General features: G+C 37.5%; 1 protein-coding gene across 3 annotated transcripts in view; it reads left to right on the forward strand.

Annotated features, from left to right (window-relative positions):
• The window catches only part of LOC117178191 (medium-chain acyl-CoA ligase ACSF2, mitochondrial), a 267,801-nt gene that overhangs the window by 24,235 nt on the left and 223,170 nt on the right, over window positions 1-20,396 (forward strand). For all 3 annotated transcript variants that reach the window (XM_033369485.1, XM_033369484.1, XM_033369483.1), the window contains exon 2: window positions 8,086-8,632. In XM_033369485.1, the coding sequence (XP_033225376.1) occupies window positions 8,086-8,632 (547 nt within the window). The remainder of the gene's footprint in view (window positions 1-8,085; window positions 8,633-20,396) is intronic.

Genomic DNA, 20,396 nt, shown 5'->3' on the forward strand with positions numbered 1-20,396 from the left:
AAACTTAATAATCTTTTATATCATTTAAAAAAATTAGATTTTAACATAACCTTTAAATTATTATTATTCCTATAACATTGAATAAAGCACATTTTGGCAAAAAGTATCTTCAGTAATTTGATGTAAGGATTGAAGAATTATGAAAAAGAAATTGAAATATTATCCAAAATAATAATTCATTGCAAAATAACAGCTGTTATTGAAAGTGAAAATAAAAAGACACAAACCGAAATAATTATCGGCGATCGATAAAAATAGAAATCCAGTTTTTTAGTTCGATTAATATTATAGATTTTAAAAAGCGGTCGCCATAAACTACGTGATTGAAGAATAAACCACGTGATTGAAGAAAAACTTCACCATGTAAGAAATTCTTCTCCATGTGCGACTAATGGAGGTACGAGCTTTTATATATAGGAATAGCTTATTTTAATATAGGCAATCAATACTTCATATCAATATATCTCCCTTTTTGTCGCAATTTTCTAGGAGTTTCTAAGTTACAATCGACACGTCTAGATACGTTTGAAATATAACGTTTTTATTTTGCAGCGTAAAAAGTGTAATGCATAATTGAAAATAACCATGAAATTGTTTAGGAAAAAAGTTTTCTTCAGAAATTGCTCAGTACAATATTGATGACGTCATCAAGAATATTCTGCAAACATGACATTAGCCATTATAGCTGTAGAATCTTGGTAAGATAGGTTTTTATTGTCTCAACATTAAATTAATTACCGACAAAGCAATATAACATCCTGGATTTCTACGAACTATATTAATTTTTGTATTTTTAAAATTTTGTATATATCACTACATTTTGATTTAAGAGTTACATAAAGTATATATCCATGTCATCACTGTATCATTCTTTTCTAATGTCTGATTCACAGATTCCATGCATTAAATATTAATACTGTTGAATTTATTTTAATCATTCATGATACTTTATTTCAAGTAAGTAAATTCTGACAAGAGATTTGAAATTGAATTTTCTTGATCTCAAATAGTTTCTTTGACTTCCTAGCTATTTCAATATAAAATTCTGAAACTGTCAAAGTGATTTACTGTTCAAAAAAAGATCTCTTAAGAAACGGTTGGTATTTTTTAAAATTCACGCAATAATTTTATATGGGTTAATTCATTTGCTGAGGTATGCTGTGAGATTTGTAACTGGTTTTAAGTCGCTCAATCGCAACCCCTTCTGCAATATTGCAAATTTTAGAAGATTATTTTTCAATTAAAACATTTTTTTAACTAAATACTTCTATCTCTTTCGCGTTTCATCTCTCTTTCGCTCTAACTCATACATGCTACATATAATTTTACTGTATTTATCTATTAAAAAATATCTCCTTTTTTGTGGAAATTTTCTAGAAGATTCTAAAATGATAGAAAAAAATGTTCACGTTACCAATGTACCCTTTTTTCAATGCTTGATTCACAGTTTCCATGCATTAGATTTCAATACTCTTAAATTTATTTGATCCTTCAAAGAAGATCTATTTTAATATTTTAAGTGAGTAAATTGAATCTTTGGAACAGATCACTCTATTATGTGAAAGATGATTTCACCGTTTTTTAGTCAACTCTAATATTTAGGTAGCTGATTTATTTGAGAATTTCTAGTAAGAGCTTTCCAATTATATGTGCTTCATCTCAAACAGTTTATTGGAAATCTTAGCTATATCAATATAAAATCTAAGTCTGTTACATTGATCCACTGTATGTAAGAGAAAATCTTAAAAAACTGTTGGTATTTTTCGAGTCGATGAACGCAAAGCCTTCTGCAATCTTACAAATTTTACGAAATTATTTTTGAATTAAAACAATTTTTCAATACTTCTATTTTAATTTTAGAATGATATATTCAGATGAAAAAGCATTCTGATACCATCACGAAGACTTTCTTTGAAACTTTGCATTATTGGAATTTTAATAAGTGCGTCAATAGGTGCGTATTAAAAGACATTAAAAAAGAGTTTATTTTTATGGGGTTTTTTGCTAGTCGCCACAAAATAGTCAGGTGGAATTGAAAATCGCCATAATGGTGGCCATTTCCCGTACGGAAATGGTCACAATGGGAGAAAACACAAGTACCATGGCTCTAGTTTTGAATAAGATGTCTAATCCGCTCGCATTTATAGCCTAGCCTTCCTCGCTTCACCTCGCCTCGCAAGCATGTGGCTATTTTCTCGCTATGCCTCGCATTGCCAGCCTCTGCCTCCGCGCCTAACACCTATTGCTTGTCTACTATTTACAATATTTAAAGTTTTCTTACATTTACTTTCTCTCTTATTTACAATCTATTTACAATCTTATTTACAAGCTACTGCTCTTTTGTCCCCCCTCCCCCGCAACAATACCACTATGCTTATTCGACTGCTTTTGACCTCTTCATACTCCGCCAAGCAGTGCTCATCTCTTGCATTCTCCTTCCCGCACAATACACACATTCTCTTCTCTAGAAAGTCAGAACCTATTAAAATCCTTCATGCAACCGCATCTCAGCTTCCTAATCAGCTCACTTCTCCCCTCTTTCAAAAATTTTTCCTCATATTTACACGCTTGACTCTCCGTTTTAATCCCTAAACTCGTTCTTCCTGCCCCCCCCTGACAATATAGTTTTTCGGATTCCTTGCTAACTCCAGTGTCCACTTCACATACCTCTTCTGTATCATATTTACCTCCTCATTTATCTTTCATACCACACACCTCCGTTACGTAAAATAAGTCACTTATCACTAGAGAATCAAACAAACTCATTCTCCTTACAAAATCATTTGCGTACAACCTCTTCCTCAGCCCCCACACCTGCCTCATCACCACATTTGCCCTTCTCACCCTCACTTTTATATGATCATCTACTCCCCTATTACCCCGAAACAGGAAGCCCAGGAACACAAACTCTTTCACCTCCTGTAAAACTTTTCCCTTCCACTTTCCCTCATCTCCCTTATCTCTCCCACCTCGTTTGCTAAACACGATAATGTTCGACTTGTCCGCATTTAACTCTAACCTATTTTTGTTCAAGTATCTTCTCAACTTTTTTTATCATCTCCTTTAAAGATTTTTCGCTCTTTGCTAGTAGCACTTTGTCATTTGCATATTCAAATTACCATATCCTGACTTCTCCTACCGTAACTTCTCCCACCACTCCGGCCGCCAGGCTACTTTCCATATCTGCGATTAAAATTGGAAAAAGTGTTGGGCTAATCGGGCACTCTTGCCACAACCGCCTATCCATCCAGAAACCCTCAGAGATCCCCTCCCCTCTTCTCACTCTATCTTTCGTCTTCTCATATACCTCCCTCACCCTCTCGATCAGACATGTCTCCAGGTCCCTCTTTTACATTGCCTCCTACAACTTTCCCCTATCCACCGAAGGAGACATGTCTGATCGAACGCGTACACTTTGGTACATTTTTTGGTTAGTTCTGTAACCATCACGTGCTGCAAGACGTAAATATTGTCAATAGTAATCCTTCCCTCCGTCCCTAAAGCCTGCCTGCGTATCCGGTAGTATTGCTTTCTCTTCAAAATGCTTCCGTAGCCTATCTTCCAACACCATGGCGTATATTTTGTACGCCGTATTCATTAGCGTGATTCCTCTATAATTTTTCTGCCTTTTCCTATCCCCATTTTTATACAGTGGTATAATCAAGCCCTCCCTCTACCCTCTTGGGAATTCTTTCCCTTTCATACTTTTTTTACTACCTCCTTCAGCCTCTTCCTTACATCTTGTGTGCCAAATAGCCACGCTTTGTTCTCTACCACGTCCAGCCATGCTGCCTTAGTTTTTTTCAACTTCATTACCTGCGTCTCTATCCTTTAGTCATTTTTACGTTTCCTGAACCTAATAATTATCTTCCACACGTCCCCTTCTGTCTAAACACTTCTCAACCTCTCTTCCAGCTCTTATTCTTTTTTCTGATATTTCTTCCTACACATCATCCTAAACTCCTTCCTCGCTTCTACGTACTCCTACCTTTTCGCGGTTTCCACCTTCCCCCTCCTGTAATTCCTTTTTGCCTATCTCTTCATCATTTTTACATTTCCTATTCCACCACGGCTTAACCATTCCGTTCTTCTTCTTCCTAAATACCTTCTTTTGCACACCCCTTTCACTTTCTCTTTCAGATCATCTAATTTAATTTTCCGATACCCTACCTTCTCCACTCTCCCTTCACTCCTCTCCTTCCTAAACCTGTCATTTAGCATTCTCCGCACATCCCTTTTTTTCCTCATCGAAACTTGAACGATGAAAACCTTTTTGCCCTTTTTCCTTTTTTTTCACGCATTACCCCCACTTTTTCTTCCCAGCTCTCCAATTCCACTACCGCCACTTTATTCTTCTTTCTAACACCCGTCCTAACTTTCCCTGCCTTGCTTTCATCTGCTTTATTTTATCCTCTTTTTCCTTCCTTACTTCCTCCCTCTGCAATCCTTCTATTTCCCCTTTCAACTCTTTTACCTCCTTTTCGCATCCCTCATCTCTTATCCTCAGGGCCTTCCTCATACTTTCCATTTGTTCCATAACCCCCCTTACGTCCTTTCTCAACCCTCTGACCTCGCCTATCAGCACCCAGAGAGCCTCCTTCTTCGTCTGCCCCTCCAGTTTCAGTCCATGTTTCACAGAACTCTACTGCTATTTTATGTGAATCCATTGTCAATAATTATATATTATGTGGTATGCCTGGATTCGTAAAAAAATAAGATTCACGGGATATATGCAAAATTGAGATGATAATAATCAATGATTTTAAACATATGCTTGTTCAAAGTTACCCTACTTTTGAAGAATTGTTATATTCAGTTTTTATCAAAAAAGTGACTCCTAAAACTATATATCATTCGATTCAAAATTTTAATAAACGTGCAAATCCATTGAACGACAGAGAAGTATTTCTATCAAATTTGTTGGAAACTTTAAATTTTCGTTGATTTCATTGCTTGTTAGAGAAAATTAAAAAATAAACCTATAAAGGTTTTGTTGAGAGTGGTGCCAGATTTAAATCAAAGTTAGCGTAGGAATTGTGACCTTAAGCGCTTAGGGGCCTGCAGCTGCCCGGGGTGAAGTAAAGGGCGTGCACTGCAGTGAGTACAACAGCGTGGGCGTGCCTAAAGATCTCCGTAATATCTGCCGCCAGGGTCTGTAGTTACTTGCCTTTAATTTGCTCCATGCAGAAGCTTCGTTGGATTCTGTTTTACATATTTATTTGAGAAAAATTTCTTAGATAGATACATATACTTGGAGTTGAAAAAGTAATAGACGAATGTTATTTTGTAAATTTATGAAATAATCATTACAAGCCAAGAAATTAGTATTCAAAAGTAGGGATACTTCAACTAAGCTTATTGTTAATATAACAAATGTTCATTACAATTTAAAAAAAAATACAGTCATAGAGCATTTTTTCTGAATTCAGGCATACCGCATAAGTCATATTCTTCATTGTACTTTTGAAGAAAATAGTTTCCAACGATGACTTTATAAAAGCTCATCTATCTGGGTAACATTATAATTTTGAATTATTTATAAGGACAAATGAATGTTTGAAATTCCGAATATTGAGAAAATTGGCCAAGTGAAATATAAAAATGTATGGAAAGTACTTTGTGGTGCCTGAAATTTGTAAGAGAAGGCGAATACGTCATTAAATAAAAGGGATGAATGCAAATGTAAATAATGTAAAAAGTAAATATACTGTACTTAATGTTTAAAGTTGTAAATGTTTTAAGTCAAGCAAAGATGTCCAAGCGAAAAAAATCTGCAAGCGACAACGATTAAATTCGGCATCCGCTTCATGGCGTTTGAGGATTTTTCTTGTTGTATCGACGGCTGAAAGCTTAAGAACTTTACAGCGAAATACTCCGCAAGCGATTTTGCGTACTTCTAAGCTGGGATTTGATTTCAGAAAAATCCAAAAGTACTTTTTTAAATAGAAATTGTTTATATAATGAATTTTTTTTGCAAAATCAGAAAAATCACATGCGCTTCACCAAAAAGGGTTACTTGCATTATTGAAAAAATGTTCCCATACTAAAGTTTTTAATGCAAATGGTTTTTCTTTAATATCTTTGTTCAACTCCGAGAGCACTTACATAACTTTTTAGTTTGGACGGCAGATCACTGAAGGCATTGCATTGTATTGAACTGATACAGTCATTCAAATGCACTCAATGTCATGAATTCAATGGCATAACAATTAAGCCAATAATAATGCTATAACTTTTTTGTGCATTCAAAATGATTCGAACGAAAACCGTCGAATACCAAGTAGCGCATTCGAACAAAAACGGAATTTGTTTAGATTCATAGCCATGCCATATAATTTACTTCAATACTCTCATTTTTACAGGGTACAATAAATCATTTTTCAAATGATTTTTAGGTTAATTAAAAAAATATGTTTATGAAGCTTTGAAAGCATTTTTTTATGTCTTTGGTACCCCAAGGGAAGTTCGTTTAGAATGGGAGGAAATCCAAGTAATAGACTCTTCTACTTGCGCACTATTTGAAAAAAGTTATGTATTACTAGAGAGATTGATCGGCAGCCTGGACCAGAGCAGGGTCCCGGAACGAACGTCTTATTTAAATAAACAACGCGAGAATTCTAGATTAATCTATAAATCTATACCCATTTATGGCCCCTCGTACCGTAAATGATGAGATTAAAGCCTGGCTTGACCCAAAACGTGAAATTAGGCACAGTGCTCTTGCCAGATCACTTTATTGGATTGCAAAAATGCGTCTGTGACTGATGATATATGTCAACCAAAAATTTTCTCGAGACATTGGGCAGCAACCATATTAAACCTAAAACATCAAACTATAATAAGACAGGCGGCCATTTCCAGAAACGGAAGGATTCTTCATTGCGATTAAGGACAGGGTTGTCAGCGCCAGAAATTTTTGCAAACACGCATTGCATCAAAACATGGTTAACCGATTCCGATTAGGTGGAGATAAAAACGAATCCATCGAGCACATAATTGATGTTTGTCGCGTATTGTCTCAAAGCGAATATGCGCACAGATAGAATGACGTGGCGGGCATTCTACATCAACAACTTTTCCTACACCTAAGACTTCTAACCGTATGGATTCTGTTCTAAGGGTACATTCCAGTGCCCGTTTTAGAAAACGATGTTTACATCTTATATTGAAATGTTACTATCCACACGGATCACTACATTCGAGCTATTCGACCCGTCATCGTGATACGAGAAAAAAAGGTGGAAGATCCTACATTATCGATATTGGTTGTCCACTTAATCGAAATTTGCAGGCAACATATACATCGAAAATTCACACGTATACTTTCTAGGCCATCAGGAATCAAACAACTTTTTTTGATCGACTTCTACTCAGACCTTTTCTTTTCACGATCCATTTTTCGTAAAAAGTATTAAATTGGAACGCGTTTACACTCGGTAGGTATCAAATAAAGTATGACAAAGGTGCGCGTTTGGTGCCTTAACCTGGAACCTCTTTTAGTACGCCTGATCTTCAACAGTCAAGGCCGTAAAGTTGCCGTAAGTACAGTATAATTCAGACTGTCTCACTTAATAATTAGTGAAGACTATTTGGGCGGTAAACGTACCTAAAGAAAGCCATTACTTAGATTTATTAGTCAGCCATCCTGAGCCGGACCTGAGCGTTACCTTTTTTTAAATAAGGCAATTTCCGCACGGGTTCCAAGAAAGTCAAATTTATTTTTACCCTTCACTTTTAAAGGCAAAAAATATATTTTTCCAAACTGGGCAACATTTTTTTAATTGCCTTCAAAACAGTTTGAAAATCACCGAAATATACGATATCCAGGAAAATTCCATAATCCCCTACCCCCTTCTTTCGTTAAATATTTACCTAAATGACAAAAATTTTTCCCTATAAACTGTTATTCCATAGCACAACGATTTGCCCAAGTTTGTAGTAGATCGAACCACTCTCATTTTTTGAATGGGTGCACTTCAGAAATAATACCCCATATATGTCCAATTTAACTTCTTAAACTTAAGCTAAACTTTACTTTATTATTTGAAAAAAGACCTGAGTAAAGAATTTAATTTATTATTCTAGGAGGTTTTAATTTTCGAAAAAAATTATCACAAACTCAATATCGACCACAATCTACGCAGGCAACGCAAACGCCAGATAAAAACCTCTCCTATCTCTTTCATCCGGGTGTTTTACCATTGACTGATACAACTATCGGACAAATTTTCGAAACAGCTGTAGAAAGATGGCCAAATCGCGATTGCATCGTTTCTATTCATCAGAATGTTCGTTTAACATATTCAGAAGCCCTTCGAAGAGCAAATATATTGGCTGCTGGCCTAAGAAAACTAGGTTTAAGAAAAGGAGATTGTATTGGACTTTGGGGTCCAAATGACATGGAATGGTTTATTGCATATGTAGCTGCAGTTAGAGCAGGATTAATTATGGTGGGCATTAACCCAGCATATCAACAAGTAGAGCTTGAATTCTGTCTTAAGAAGGTTCAACTGCAAGCGGTAATTGCTCCTGAAGTATTTCGAATGAAAAATTATGCTTCAATGCTTCTTGAAGCTAAAACCAACTGTCCTGCATTAAAGCATCTAATAATTTACTCAGAAAATATTGTAAGGTTAGTATATCTTTTTAATCTACGTAATTATTTATATTTAGTGTTGGTGAAATATCATTTTTAGCTCGCAAGCGGAAAGAATAATGTGATTTTCTTTTGCTTTTGAATTACATGACATTTTTTCTCCCGCTGATTGATATTTGCTTCATATACAATTTCGCATTTTGGCAAAAAAAAAACATAATGTCCAAAATTTAAAGTTGGATCGACGTTTATATCCATGGGTGTCTTGATCTGGTCCTATGATAACCTGTGGAACCCGGGGTAGCTTAGCCTCGAATTTTGGAAATAATATCGATTTATGTGAGATTGAAAAGTCATAAGCAGACCAAATACCATTTTACAGTTACAAAAATTATTTTTTTACACGAAAAGCATAATGACAGCCTGAGTTTCTCACTAGATATGCATCGACAACGTGACATAGTCGCAACTCCATAGTAAGGGTGATCGAAACCTTTTTCTTTTCGGGCTTGCAAAACGCCTGGGGCAAAAATTGTTGTGAATTAATACCCTGATCACCCACCTAAAGTTTTCTGGAAATTAAAAAATATCTCTGGGTTCCCCAAAGTTCATATATGACCAATTTTCTTGCATATACATTTCAACATAATTTTTTGTGCAATAATTGATTCTTGATTGCCCGTTAGTGTTTGAAGGTGAAAGTAAACAAATTAGAACTATTCGTTTAAAATAAAGATATATTTCAAATGAAAAACAAAATTTCCATTAACATTACATTTTTAAAGACGCGTGCTCATTCTACCTAGAAACTTAGGAAAAAAGTATTATTATATATTTTTCTAATCTCACTACTTAAGGTATTCTTAGAATTCAAAATGCCTTTGTATAACTCTTGTATTTGTATTTGTTTTTTGTAAACTCATTAATCTAATTTTTTATTTTTAGCCTTAAATTCTCATGCAATATTAAAGGTCAATAATAATTGCTCCGAAAATTGGGTAGATAATTTCTTAACCTGTTTTGACTAAGAAAGTGCAACTAAGGTTAGTGTGCGTATTCAGTTTCAAAAATGATTTTTCCTTAATTACCATAGCCAATAATATGTTCAGAAATGACGTTTTGAAAAAAGAGGTGATAGCGTTTTGTCCCACAGCCCAGTTACAATTGTATTAATTAAATGCAATATTCTATGTCTGTGGTGCCACAAAAAATCTGGGGTGCAATCCAAAAATTTTGGGTAGATTTGTCAAAAATATGTGATCGAAGGCTGCAGCAACGGACCTAGGATTACGGCTGGAAAAAAAAAAAGATTCCCAAGAATAATTTTCCTTACTATTACGATTTCAATTTATTAAATTTAGTCTATTTACACTTTACCCAGGTGAAGGTATCAACGTTTAAATTTACGTAGAATTGCACGTGTAAATATTTACGTGGAATTTCATATAGAGACCACCGCCATACTTATGGACTGACACCTACTAATATAGTATAGGGGATATTTAGAACTGAAAAAATATCAATAATATTTAATGAAACAAGTTTTTATTTAAATATATTGAAAAGAAACAATAATGTTGATAATAATGTTCATTCTGACAAGTGCGTTGCAATTATAATTTTAATGTTCTAATAGTAAAGTAACTAAAAAGAAAAGCCTGATGCGTAAATATTATAATTTCTTTCCCATGTAAGTATTAAATATTCACGTCCCACGGTTTTCTTTTTAGTCTCTTATTATTATAATTATTATTTTAAGAATCATATTTGGTGAAACCCTGGTCTTTTTATCATAGCCATGGACTAAGTCATATGACTGATAAATTGAGGATGTTATAAGTTACTGTAATAGATCTTTCAAAACTTTTGCGGTGATATTCTAGGTACAAAATTACGAGCATGGTGCAATTTGAAGTTCTTATTTTACCGCACGGGGCTGTCCCGGTATATATCATCAGTCACGGACGCATCTTTATAATGCAATCAAGTGATCTGATGTGAGCAGTCTGCCCAGACATATTGGACAAAGCCTGGTTTTTACCACATCATTGACGGACTGGGTTGCAGTCAAGTACACGATGGGGGGACCTACAGCTTAAGGTGGGTTCCGAACCACCAGAACCTCGGTAAAGGTACATTGAAAAATTTCTAGAGGTACCGGCTCAGGGATCGAACCCCGGACCTCTGAGGTGAAGTCCGAGTGTCTAACCTTATGTCTTATTATGTCCATTATGTCTTATGTCTATTATTATTATTATTACGATTATTCAGCACCCCACCGAAGGTGTCCTCGCGTTGGTGTCGCGCTAGGGCTTGAGCTATCTTCTTATGACTTTGACAGATATGTTGGTGTTAGCACTGCTACTGACAGTGTTTCCCATGCCAGACAGGCGGACAATGAAGAGGAAAGGGACTATGAAGACACCAAACTCCATAAATAATAATGCACAGTATTTTAAAGATCTTGAAATGCTTAATCCTTCACTAAAATTGTTGGGAGCGTCCCTGGAATCGTCGCTGGTACCAGAGCATGCGGGCGGTAATTATGGTGAGCTGCGAGATGGTCAGGCAGATCTCACTAATCAAGCAGCTGGCCAGCAAGAACATTTGCGACAAACGGTAAGAAGTGGAACATCAACTGTGTCTGCTGAGGATGCTTTAGCTAGCGTTAGCTATTTGCAGCCAACCACCTCGACAGAAATACCGTGGGAGAGCATCAAGAGGGATACCACAATGAAAGCGGAATTGGTGCGTCTCTATTACGAAAGTGCGAAGTTTCAAACGAAAATGGAAAAATTGTTGGAAGTCTTAAAATTTTAAAAAATCTGCCCATGTATCATTGACTTTCTAAGTCGTGTGATGAGGCTTTGGGGTAAAAAAATCAAATATTTTGATCATGAACAACAAAGGATAACTGTATTCATACGGCTTACGAAGGGTATATTTCAAGGAGGCTTCTTCAGTGCATTGTTGTTCTGTTAAACGTTAAACCTATTGAGTAGAACACCAAACAGCATCTCTCATGGGCTCAGAGTACATGATAATAAGGATGGTCATTAAGTGACTCATCTTCTAAACATTGGTGACCTGAAGCTGAACGCTAGCTCAGCCCAGAAACTGCAGCAAATGATCGATGTTGGAAGGCAATTTTCCAATGATATCCGTATGGAGATTGGACTAGAAAATGCAGAACAAAGAATTTAACCAGAGGCCCAAGTAAAAATGCTTCGACTTGAGTTCGACTTGAATTGCCCCCAATCAAGACATGCTGAAGTCGAAAAGATCGACTTGAGCATGTCTCAGTTTTGAGTCGGATCCAGACTTCAATTTATGTCTTGGATACAAGTTTCTATGTCTTGAAGACATAAATTTATCTCTTGAGTCAAATTTTTATGACTTAAACACGAGCGGTTTATAACTTCGACTGTATACCTGTCTTACAAAAAGTGTCATTCTGCTGTCATAAAAGCTAATCTTTGTCAATGATTTAATAATATTGTATAATGTATACTTGAGACAAGTAAACCTCGTCTTAGCCAAGACAAGGCTTGACTTGGGACAAGTAAATGCCGTTTTACCTATCGTAGCCATAAAAGTAAGACGAAGACTAATGTCTCGACTCAGTTTTGAGACGCAGCCAGACATCGATGTCTCGGAGACGAACTCAAGACATAACCAAGTCGAACTTAAGTCGAAGCATTTCTACTCCGGGGAGGGGGAGGGGGGTAAGAACCGCAGAATTAGAGAAAGAGTTCGAAAATGACATCAACGCAACGGCTGCGGGCAAGTCATATAATTATTTAGGTATTCTTGAATCTAAAGATATTCAGCATACGATAATTAAGACAATCGTAATGACTGCCTTCACTAGGAGGCTCAGATTGATTATGAAGAATTCTCTAAACTAGGCAAACAAAATCAGACTAATCAACATCTATGCTATTCCTGTCCTCACGTACTTTATCGGGCTCATCAAATGGTCGAAAAAGTCTGTATGTCACAAGTAATTCAGTAACAAAACTGTTTTAACAACAAACTATATGTTAGGTTTTACAGCACAATCCGTAGAGCGGATCTTGACTAAACGCCCTTGAACTTTTCCTCAGATGAGGCCTTGAATATCAGAGCAGAAGCACTATAACAATTAGAAATACAATCGCGACAGAAGGTTTTCCACGGCGAGCACTCTAAAACGTTAGATCAACATGAAGTGGATAGTGAGGCATCCAATATTTGGCTAAAAGGGTGTTCTGAACCCAGAAATGGAAGGATTCGTCATTGTGATAAAAGGCAAGGTTGTCAGCTCCAGAAATGGTCGCAAACGCGTGTGACATCAAGGCGTGCTTGACCGGTGCCGATTATGCGGAGATACAATCGAATCCTTCGCACATATTTATTGATGGCTGTCGTGTAATGGCTCAGAGACAATATACGAACAAACATAATGATGTAGCGGACATTATGGATCAACTACTTGCCCTAAACCTAGGATTCTTAACAAATTGATGACTTTATATATATATATTATAATTTCCAATGCCCGTTTTAGGAAGCGAAGATTACATATTATATTGGGATGTTACTATTCAAACGAATTATTAATCCTATTGTGATTTCGGCTACAGGCAATGTGCACGGAAGATGCACTAAACATCTTGAACTTTTCAGAGTCATTAGAGTATTGGTAGGAGGACTAAAAACCTGTGGAGCGGCAGATGGTAGCTCTAAAAAAGGCATCAAGAGGTGACTTTTGTCATCTACATTGCTCGCGGCCGCTGTTTAAGTATGCCAACCGTAAAGAACGAGATACAAACGAGGTGCTTTATTAAAGTGAGTCCCCTCGCCTCTCACTAAGAAAGATATTTAATCATTGTCTGAATCGCTTTGATCTTCTGAAGAACTATCAACAATGTGTTAAGAATTATTTGCTGGTACTTGTGGCAATTTCAAAAGAGCAATAACTTCTTTCGGAAAGGGTTTTGATTGCTTTCGAGGAATTGGTGTTTTTGACATTATTACAGGATCAGACGCAGGAAGCAGTGCATCTAACAGATCGGTCATGATATGTTTTCTTGAAATTTTCCATGCATTTTTTTCCCTGCAGTTTTTCAGAACTTTCTTAAATGATTCTTGTGTTTCCTCTGAGCGTTAACCAAGCGGCAATAAAGCATTTTCTATGATCACTGCATCATGAATCAGAATTTTGTGTACAGAAGCTGACATACAATACCAACCATATAGTCATATGTAGAGTCTTTCTGCATTAAGAGCTATTATCCAAGATACTTCGCTATTAATTTCGAATCCAGAAGACGACGTTTGTAAAATCATAGCAAATCATTATATCAAGCGTATGTCAATTCTAGTAATCTCAGGTAAAGTTTTAGGATCGCTAAGAAATCTGCGAGCTGCATTTCCGTCGTTGGTTGTCCCGCTACCTCTGGCCCTGGGAATATTAATCAGTAGACCCATCCTACTCTTAAAAGCTGCTTAAATAGCTTTTTTTCTCTCTTTAAGACTGGCCTTTTGAGGCGGACTTCGAGCTTGCCACTTTTCGAATTCCATGCGGTAGAAGATGTACAGCAAACATTTAAAACACCTAATCGAGGCATATAAAGGGGAGAGGCCAAAGTGAAATGTAGATGGATCAGTTTTTCTTCTGACAGCCTCGCCAATGTTGTTTATCATAGTTGGTATTGCCCCGCAAACGTAATATCTTTGTGAAGAAGATGTTGCTGTAATAGCATTGCAAACTTTACCATCAATCATGGTCAACAGCAGAGTATGAGAAATCGAAATGTCACCTAATTCATCATGTTTAGTAAAACTGAGAACAAGTGAAGCAATGAGAAGGTTTTAATCATTAAAATCTTCCAGATATTGCTATTTATAGGCTGAATGGCCCGAACTACCATCAAGACCCCACTTCACGATCAAAGTCAAATTCGAAATACATGCGAAAGGTAGCGAGTTCAAAGCAGGTTAACTGATTTTGACTAGTAGTTTTGTTAGTTGATTAAGATACTTGCGATACTGATGCTTCGTCAACTTATCCATTATAATCATTACCAATGCCTCGTCTTCAGTATACGGTCTAAAGTCTGTATACATTGCCGAATTCCATCAACACTCTCAGAGTAACGAAAGGCTACTTGCCTTACCAGATTTGCAGCTTTCCTATCACCCTCCAAATAAAGATTGACAGATGCAGCTAATGCTAATTCAGAACCATATTATATTTCTGATTTATTTGCATTTGCTTTTCTCTATTGATCAAGACCTAAGTAAATCAACCGTCAATAATGATCACCACTTCAATTACAGAAATCATGCTTTGCAATCAATTTTTGGTAGAATTTACGAAAATAATAATAAAAAAAAAGATTAGGAGAATCGGTCAATACTGTCAATAATGAATATAACCTTAAAGTGTATACACAATTACCAAAACTTTAAACAGAAATTAAACGGAGTAACCAATTTTCATCTTTATTATTTAAATCGTTTCGTCGTTATGTAACAAACCTGATGCAAAATATGGAAATTGAATTCCTTAATGTTTTAATAATACTTAATTTCTCTTAACCGCCTATAATTCTCTAACAATAGATTCACGCCGATATTTTAGTTTATCATAGGTACAGTCACGGTGGCGGTTCGCTTCTTCCTGAGCTCATAAAATACATTATATTTTCAATTTATTAGAAACAAACAACAACCAAACCATTTTTCGAATACCCCCTCTTTGAGGATTATATTTCATCATTTTCATTATATACACGAAACTCTCGCTTTCAGTCCAGTCTCGGGGCTGCAATGCTCAATTATCACGTTTATGGACACTAGCTACTTGAAAAGCTACCCAGCCAAAGTCCAATTTAAAAAAAGGAGGCAAATAACAAGTTCCATCTTTGAGGAACGTAGCGTATGGCAAATCCATAAGAAAGCGATAGAATTTGCAAACATAGTAAGTAATATGCGACAAACTATTCTTAAATCGCCAACAGCAGCGGAGCGCACTGGTAGCACTAGTAGTACTAGAGTGGGAACCCACACATACAAGCAACCCTGTTAGGTCCTCCAAACCACATGCGCGGTGGCATAAGCCATTTAATTCAGATTGTCTAACGCTTAATTTGATAGAAAGCACGTATTGTCCGTAAGAATCTCTTTTGCAAAAGACGAGAGGAAATGTCCGCTAGGATCACGACAGGCGACCGCACAACAAACCACAGCTCGCAATCTGCCCAGCTGGGACTGGATTTATTTAGCGATTTTCACTCTACTCGCTTTCGCCACAGGCGAAAACTCAAGTTACGTAGGGTGTAGTATCCTTCGAAGTATTTCCTGCTCGATTTCAAAAAATCAGTCGTGAGTTCGTAGAAGGAAAATACCGCCTTTTAAATTGATTGAGGATCAGATTTAAATTCCTTAAATGAATATCACATTTTGTATTTTATATATCTGTGCTTTCTCAATATGACTAAAACTCATTCAGATAAACTTCTTCATTACTTTATTTAATTCTTGAGAACTGCAAATTTGGTTGTAAGTATAGATCATTTAAATCCAGTGCTCTGAAGGAGAATAAAAATCACTATATTGTTTTTTAAGTTCTTCAAGGGCAGATGCGCATTCAATAACTAAAATTAAATGTAGAAGGCAGTCGTATATCAGTAGGATTCTGCTGAGCAGAATCACCCATTGCGTCACGGGCATGAACCGCCCCAAGTGAGTAGAGTATTACCGAGACGACAAGCAAGCTTGTAGCAGTCACTTTGTTTCTCGCCAAAAGTCCGGAAGACCAAATCTGCTGGATTAGAAGTTTGTATCTGCATCAGAAAGTATCCTTTAGAGATGTCATGTCCTGAATGAAACTTTGTGGCACGCACATGTATACATAGGTCTCTCCAGCGCAAAGGTGTCGTACAGAACTTCTGTCGTCAAACTCAGGGCCTTCGGGGATGCTATTATGTTTTTCTCGCTGCAAATAAACCTTGGCGCATTTTTATGACCCAATAAATATTCTAATTTCCTTAGAGTATTCCTTGTCAATCCTTAGAGCAATGTGTATTCGCTCTTTTTTAGCATATATTTTAAAATCATACATGTAAAATACATGAGTGATATTATGCTTACGAATTCCAGGTTTGCCGCAAAAGCACTCTTCAGAATGGTGAAGTGCAAAAGATAATAGCAATAATCTAAACCAAAAAAGGAGTGGGTTCATGGTGTCACCCTAAAAAACACCCGCCTGAAAGGTGACGCTGTTAGATGTCACACAATGCTTTCTAGATGATATATTAAATCTGGTTTTCCGAAGCAGGATTAATTTCTATATGCACCTGACAATGTACGGATGAACCCTTAAGCTTTCCAAAAGACAGGTCATAAGTTTATGGCAGGTTCTTCCCTGTAAGCAGGTTCTTTTAATATCTTGCTACGCCTTTCTTTAAGCCGCGTTGATCGTACCTTTCTTGTCAAACAGGTCCAATTGTCTGAACAATTCTATCATTTCGGATATTTGTGAAGATCTTATTCAGTATGTTCAGAGCAGTGATTGGCTTGTAATTCTTTTGGTCAACTAAGTTGCCCATCTTTAAGAGGAGCTTTGTGCATCCTTCCACCAACTACTCGGGAATAGACTGTACGGAATTTAGACATAAGGTGAAGATGCTGGTCAGATGCTGGTAGGTTGAAGGAAACTTCTTCCACCAGAATTCCTTGATACCATCTGGACCCGGAGCAGAATAGTTCTTCATGCCTCTCATTTCTCTTTAATATGTTGATTGTTTTCGAAATTCTGTATATGATAAGCCTAGAGTGAAGCCAATTTGTCTAGTTTTAATAGATATTGCAAAATATTGTAAATTTTAATGTTTTTTTAATTTTCAATAACTTCCAAAATAGTCAACATTTTTTAATGTTCTTGGGCTGATTTTCGATTTTTTACCGTATTACATTGCCGACATTGCCGACAGATAAGATGTTTTCAAATTTTTCCAACTTTTTTATTACAACTTCAAGTTTTTTGCAAATCGAAAAGAAATTGTTCACAATTTATACTCGTAAGCTGTTGTGATACAATGAAAAATAGCTTCAAAATTAGCGCAAGAACATTAAAAAATGTTGATTATTTTGGAAGTTACTGAGAATTTGAGAAAACATTGAAATTTACACTACTTTTGCAATAGCTACTGAAAAACTAGACAAATTGGCTTCAACATGGGCTTATTTTATACAGAATTTCGAAAACAATAAACCTTTTGAAGAGAAATGTTTTCAGCTCTGGTATAATTTAAATTAAGATAATTTATTCAGTCATAAAAAAGAGGTGGCCTAAAACTTGTTCATGGCAGTGTAGTACCCATATTCTGCCAACAATATGCTGTCTAATAAACAGCATCTTTGACTTGTTAAGTTTGTGATAACGGATCCGTAGTTCACGCGCGAACTGTCGAACCTTGTCGGTGATATTCCTGCCAGGTGTTAAATATTTAATTACACACTGATTGCGGGTCACATATTGTCTTCCCCAGGCCATCGTTGTGGTAAGTTAATGTGTTCGTATTTTGCTCTTATGATCAGCCTTTAGTTTTTTTTACGGTTTACATCTGCCAAAGCTCTCGTTGCATTAAAAAAGCACAATTCATAGTCTAGAGGTCAGACTATTCTGAAAAATATTCACGAAGCTTGTCATCATATAGAGCCAGATCTTTGGGTTTAAGAGAAACGTAGATGTTAATGTTTTTACGGGTCTTGAATCATCGCTGTTCCTATGTAGCATGCCTGCTTGCGGTTGGTCTCAGTGTCGCCTCTCTTTTTCTGTTGCCGGTATATTCTGGCTGCCGTAGAGTAGGCGCTCCGCTTTCATAACCCCTTATCCAAAATTGTTCGGCATGGTTTCTCAGACGTTGATGCGAAAAATGCGAGAGCTCTGCGTATTTCCAACACCACAGATCATGCACTCGTGCCATGTAAGCTCCTCGTTCAGGGGCCATACTCCTTGGCAGGTACCCGAGAAATCGGGCTTTTGCACGAGAGTTCGAGATTTTATGACACACCTGCCACCACTCACTACCCTATCTATGTGTCTCATCTATACCCCGTCTGTGAGCCGCGTCTACGACCTATCTCTTTCCGTGAGAATGCAGTGGTAAGTAGAGAGGGAAGATTTCGTGTGTCTTCCCTCTCTTCTAACAATCGCATTTATAGGGTCTACTTCAACCGCTCGTCCTGAAAAATCTAACTTTTCAGAATAAGCCCCCTTTCTTTCGCGTCCTCGGATTGCGGATAGAGGGTCCCTGTACCAAGGGTTTCAGCTGAATATGGTTACAAAAATAAATAGGCAGTCGCGGACAATTGTACAGGGGTGGTCCCGAAGGAATTAACCCCCAAGCGGAGGTGACAAAAACCGTGCTGAAAGCTGAATGGCACCTGGGTGAGGTGTCTAGAACGGTGACTCTGGGATACCGGGCGACCTCTCAGAGTAAGCAGCCATATCCTTGCATGCGGGGCTCTACAAGGATGGACGAACCCCTTTCCCTAGCTTCTCGTGGGAACAACAATGACAACACCAAACATAGTTGTAGTAAGTGCGGTTCAAAACAACAGAACGCGCAGGACTCCCGACAATGGGTCGGCCAACAATACCGACCAATCTAGAGTTGGGGGAGCAAATGAAAATGGATTCAATGCGATGCATCGGCGGGATCTCGTGACCTTTGGGTGGACGGAGCAACTGAATCACGACTTGCTAGACTGCTACGATGCGAGTGTGGCCCGTGAAAGGGGTTACATGGCACGGTTGCATGCTCTGTGGTGCGAGAAACACTCGGAGCTATCGCACTTTTCGCAGCAACGTCTGCGAAACCATGCTGAACTACTCCGTAAAAGGAGCTATGTAAGCGAAACGCCTAATCTACCACAGCTAGAACAAGCCGGCAACAAAGATTCGTGGACATTTTTCCGGTGAATGCGACCTCTGGGCTATCAATTATTGTGTGTATAATGCAGCGAGAGCTTTGGCCAATGCGAACCGTAAAACAAAACCAACGGCTGATCATAAGACCAAATGACGAATGCATCAACTTGCCATAAATATAGGCTGGGGAAGACAGTATGCGTCCCGCATTCAATGTGTGATTGACTACATCACATCTGGCAGGAATTTTACCGCAAAGGTTCGAAAGTTCGCGCGCGAACTCCGGACCCGTTATCACACACTTAACAAGTCAAAGCTGCTGACCATCAGGCAGCATATTGTTGAGAGAATACGGATACTATCTGACGCTAAGAGAAGTCTAGAGCGGAGGGAGAGATGAGTCAGAGAAAATCAACAGTTTCTCTCTGACCCATATCGACTCTTCCAAGACCCTCCAGTTACTGTCGAACACCCACAACCCATTCCGCACCGGGACCAGATTGTATCAAAATCTTCTGGTGGAAGAAGTTTTCTTCAACGATTCCAGAGTGGTTGGTGGAAGGGCGCACAATACTCCTGCCGAAAATAGGCAACTTAGCTAACCCGAAGAACTACAGCCCAATAACTTGTCTGAACACGCTTCATAAGATATTCACAGCTAGCCTAAATAATAGGATTGTTCGAGCAATTCAACCTGTGTGACAAGAAATGTATGAACAACGAGGCTGAAAGAAAGGCGTAGCCGTAAGTCGGGAGAACCTGCTCATCGATAGGTGTGTCTGCAAAGATGCAGCATGCTACCAGCGTGACCTATCGATGGCCTGGATTGATTATCGGAAAGCTTTCGATTCTACATCCCATAGACTTATCATCTGT

This window comes from Belonocnema kinseyi, chromosome 8 (genome assembly GCF_010883055.1).
Source record: "Belonocnema kinseyi isolate 2016_QV_RU_SX_M_011 chromosome 8, B_treatae_v1, whole genome shotgun sequence".
Taxonomy (NCBI): Eukaryota; Metazoa; Arthropoda; class Insecta; order Hymenoptera; family Cynipidae; genus Belonocnema; species Belonocnema kinseyi.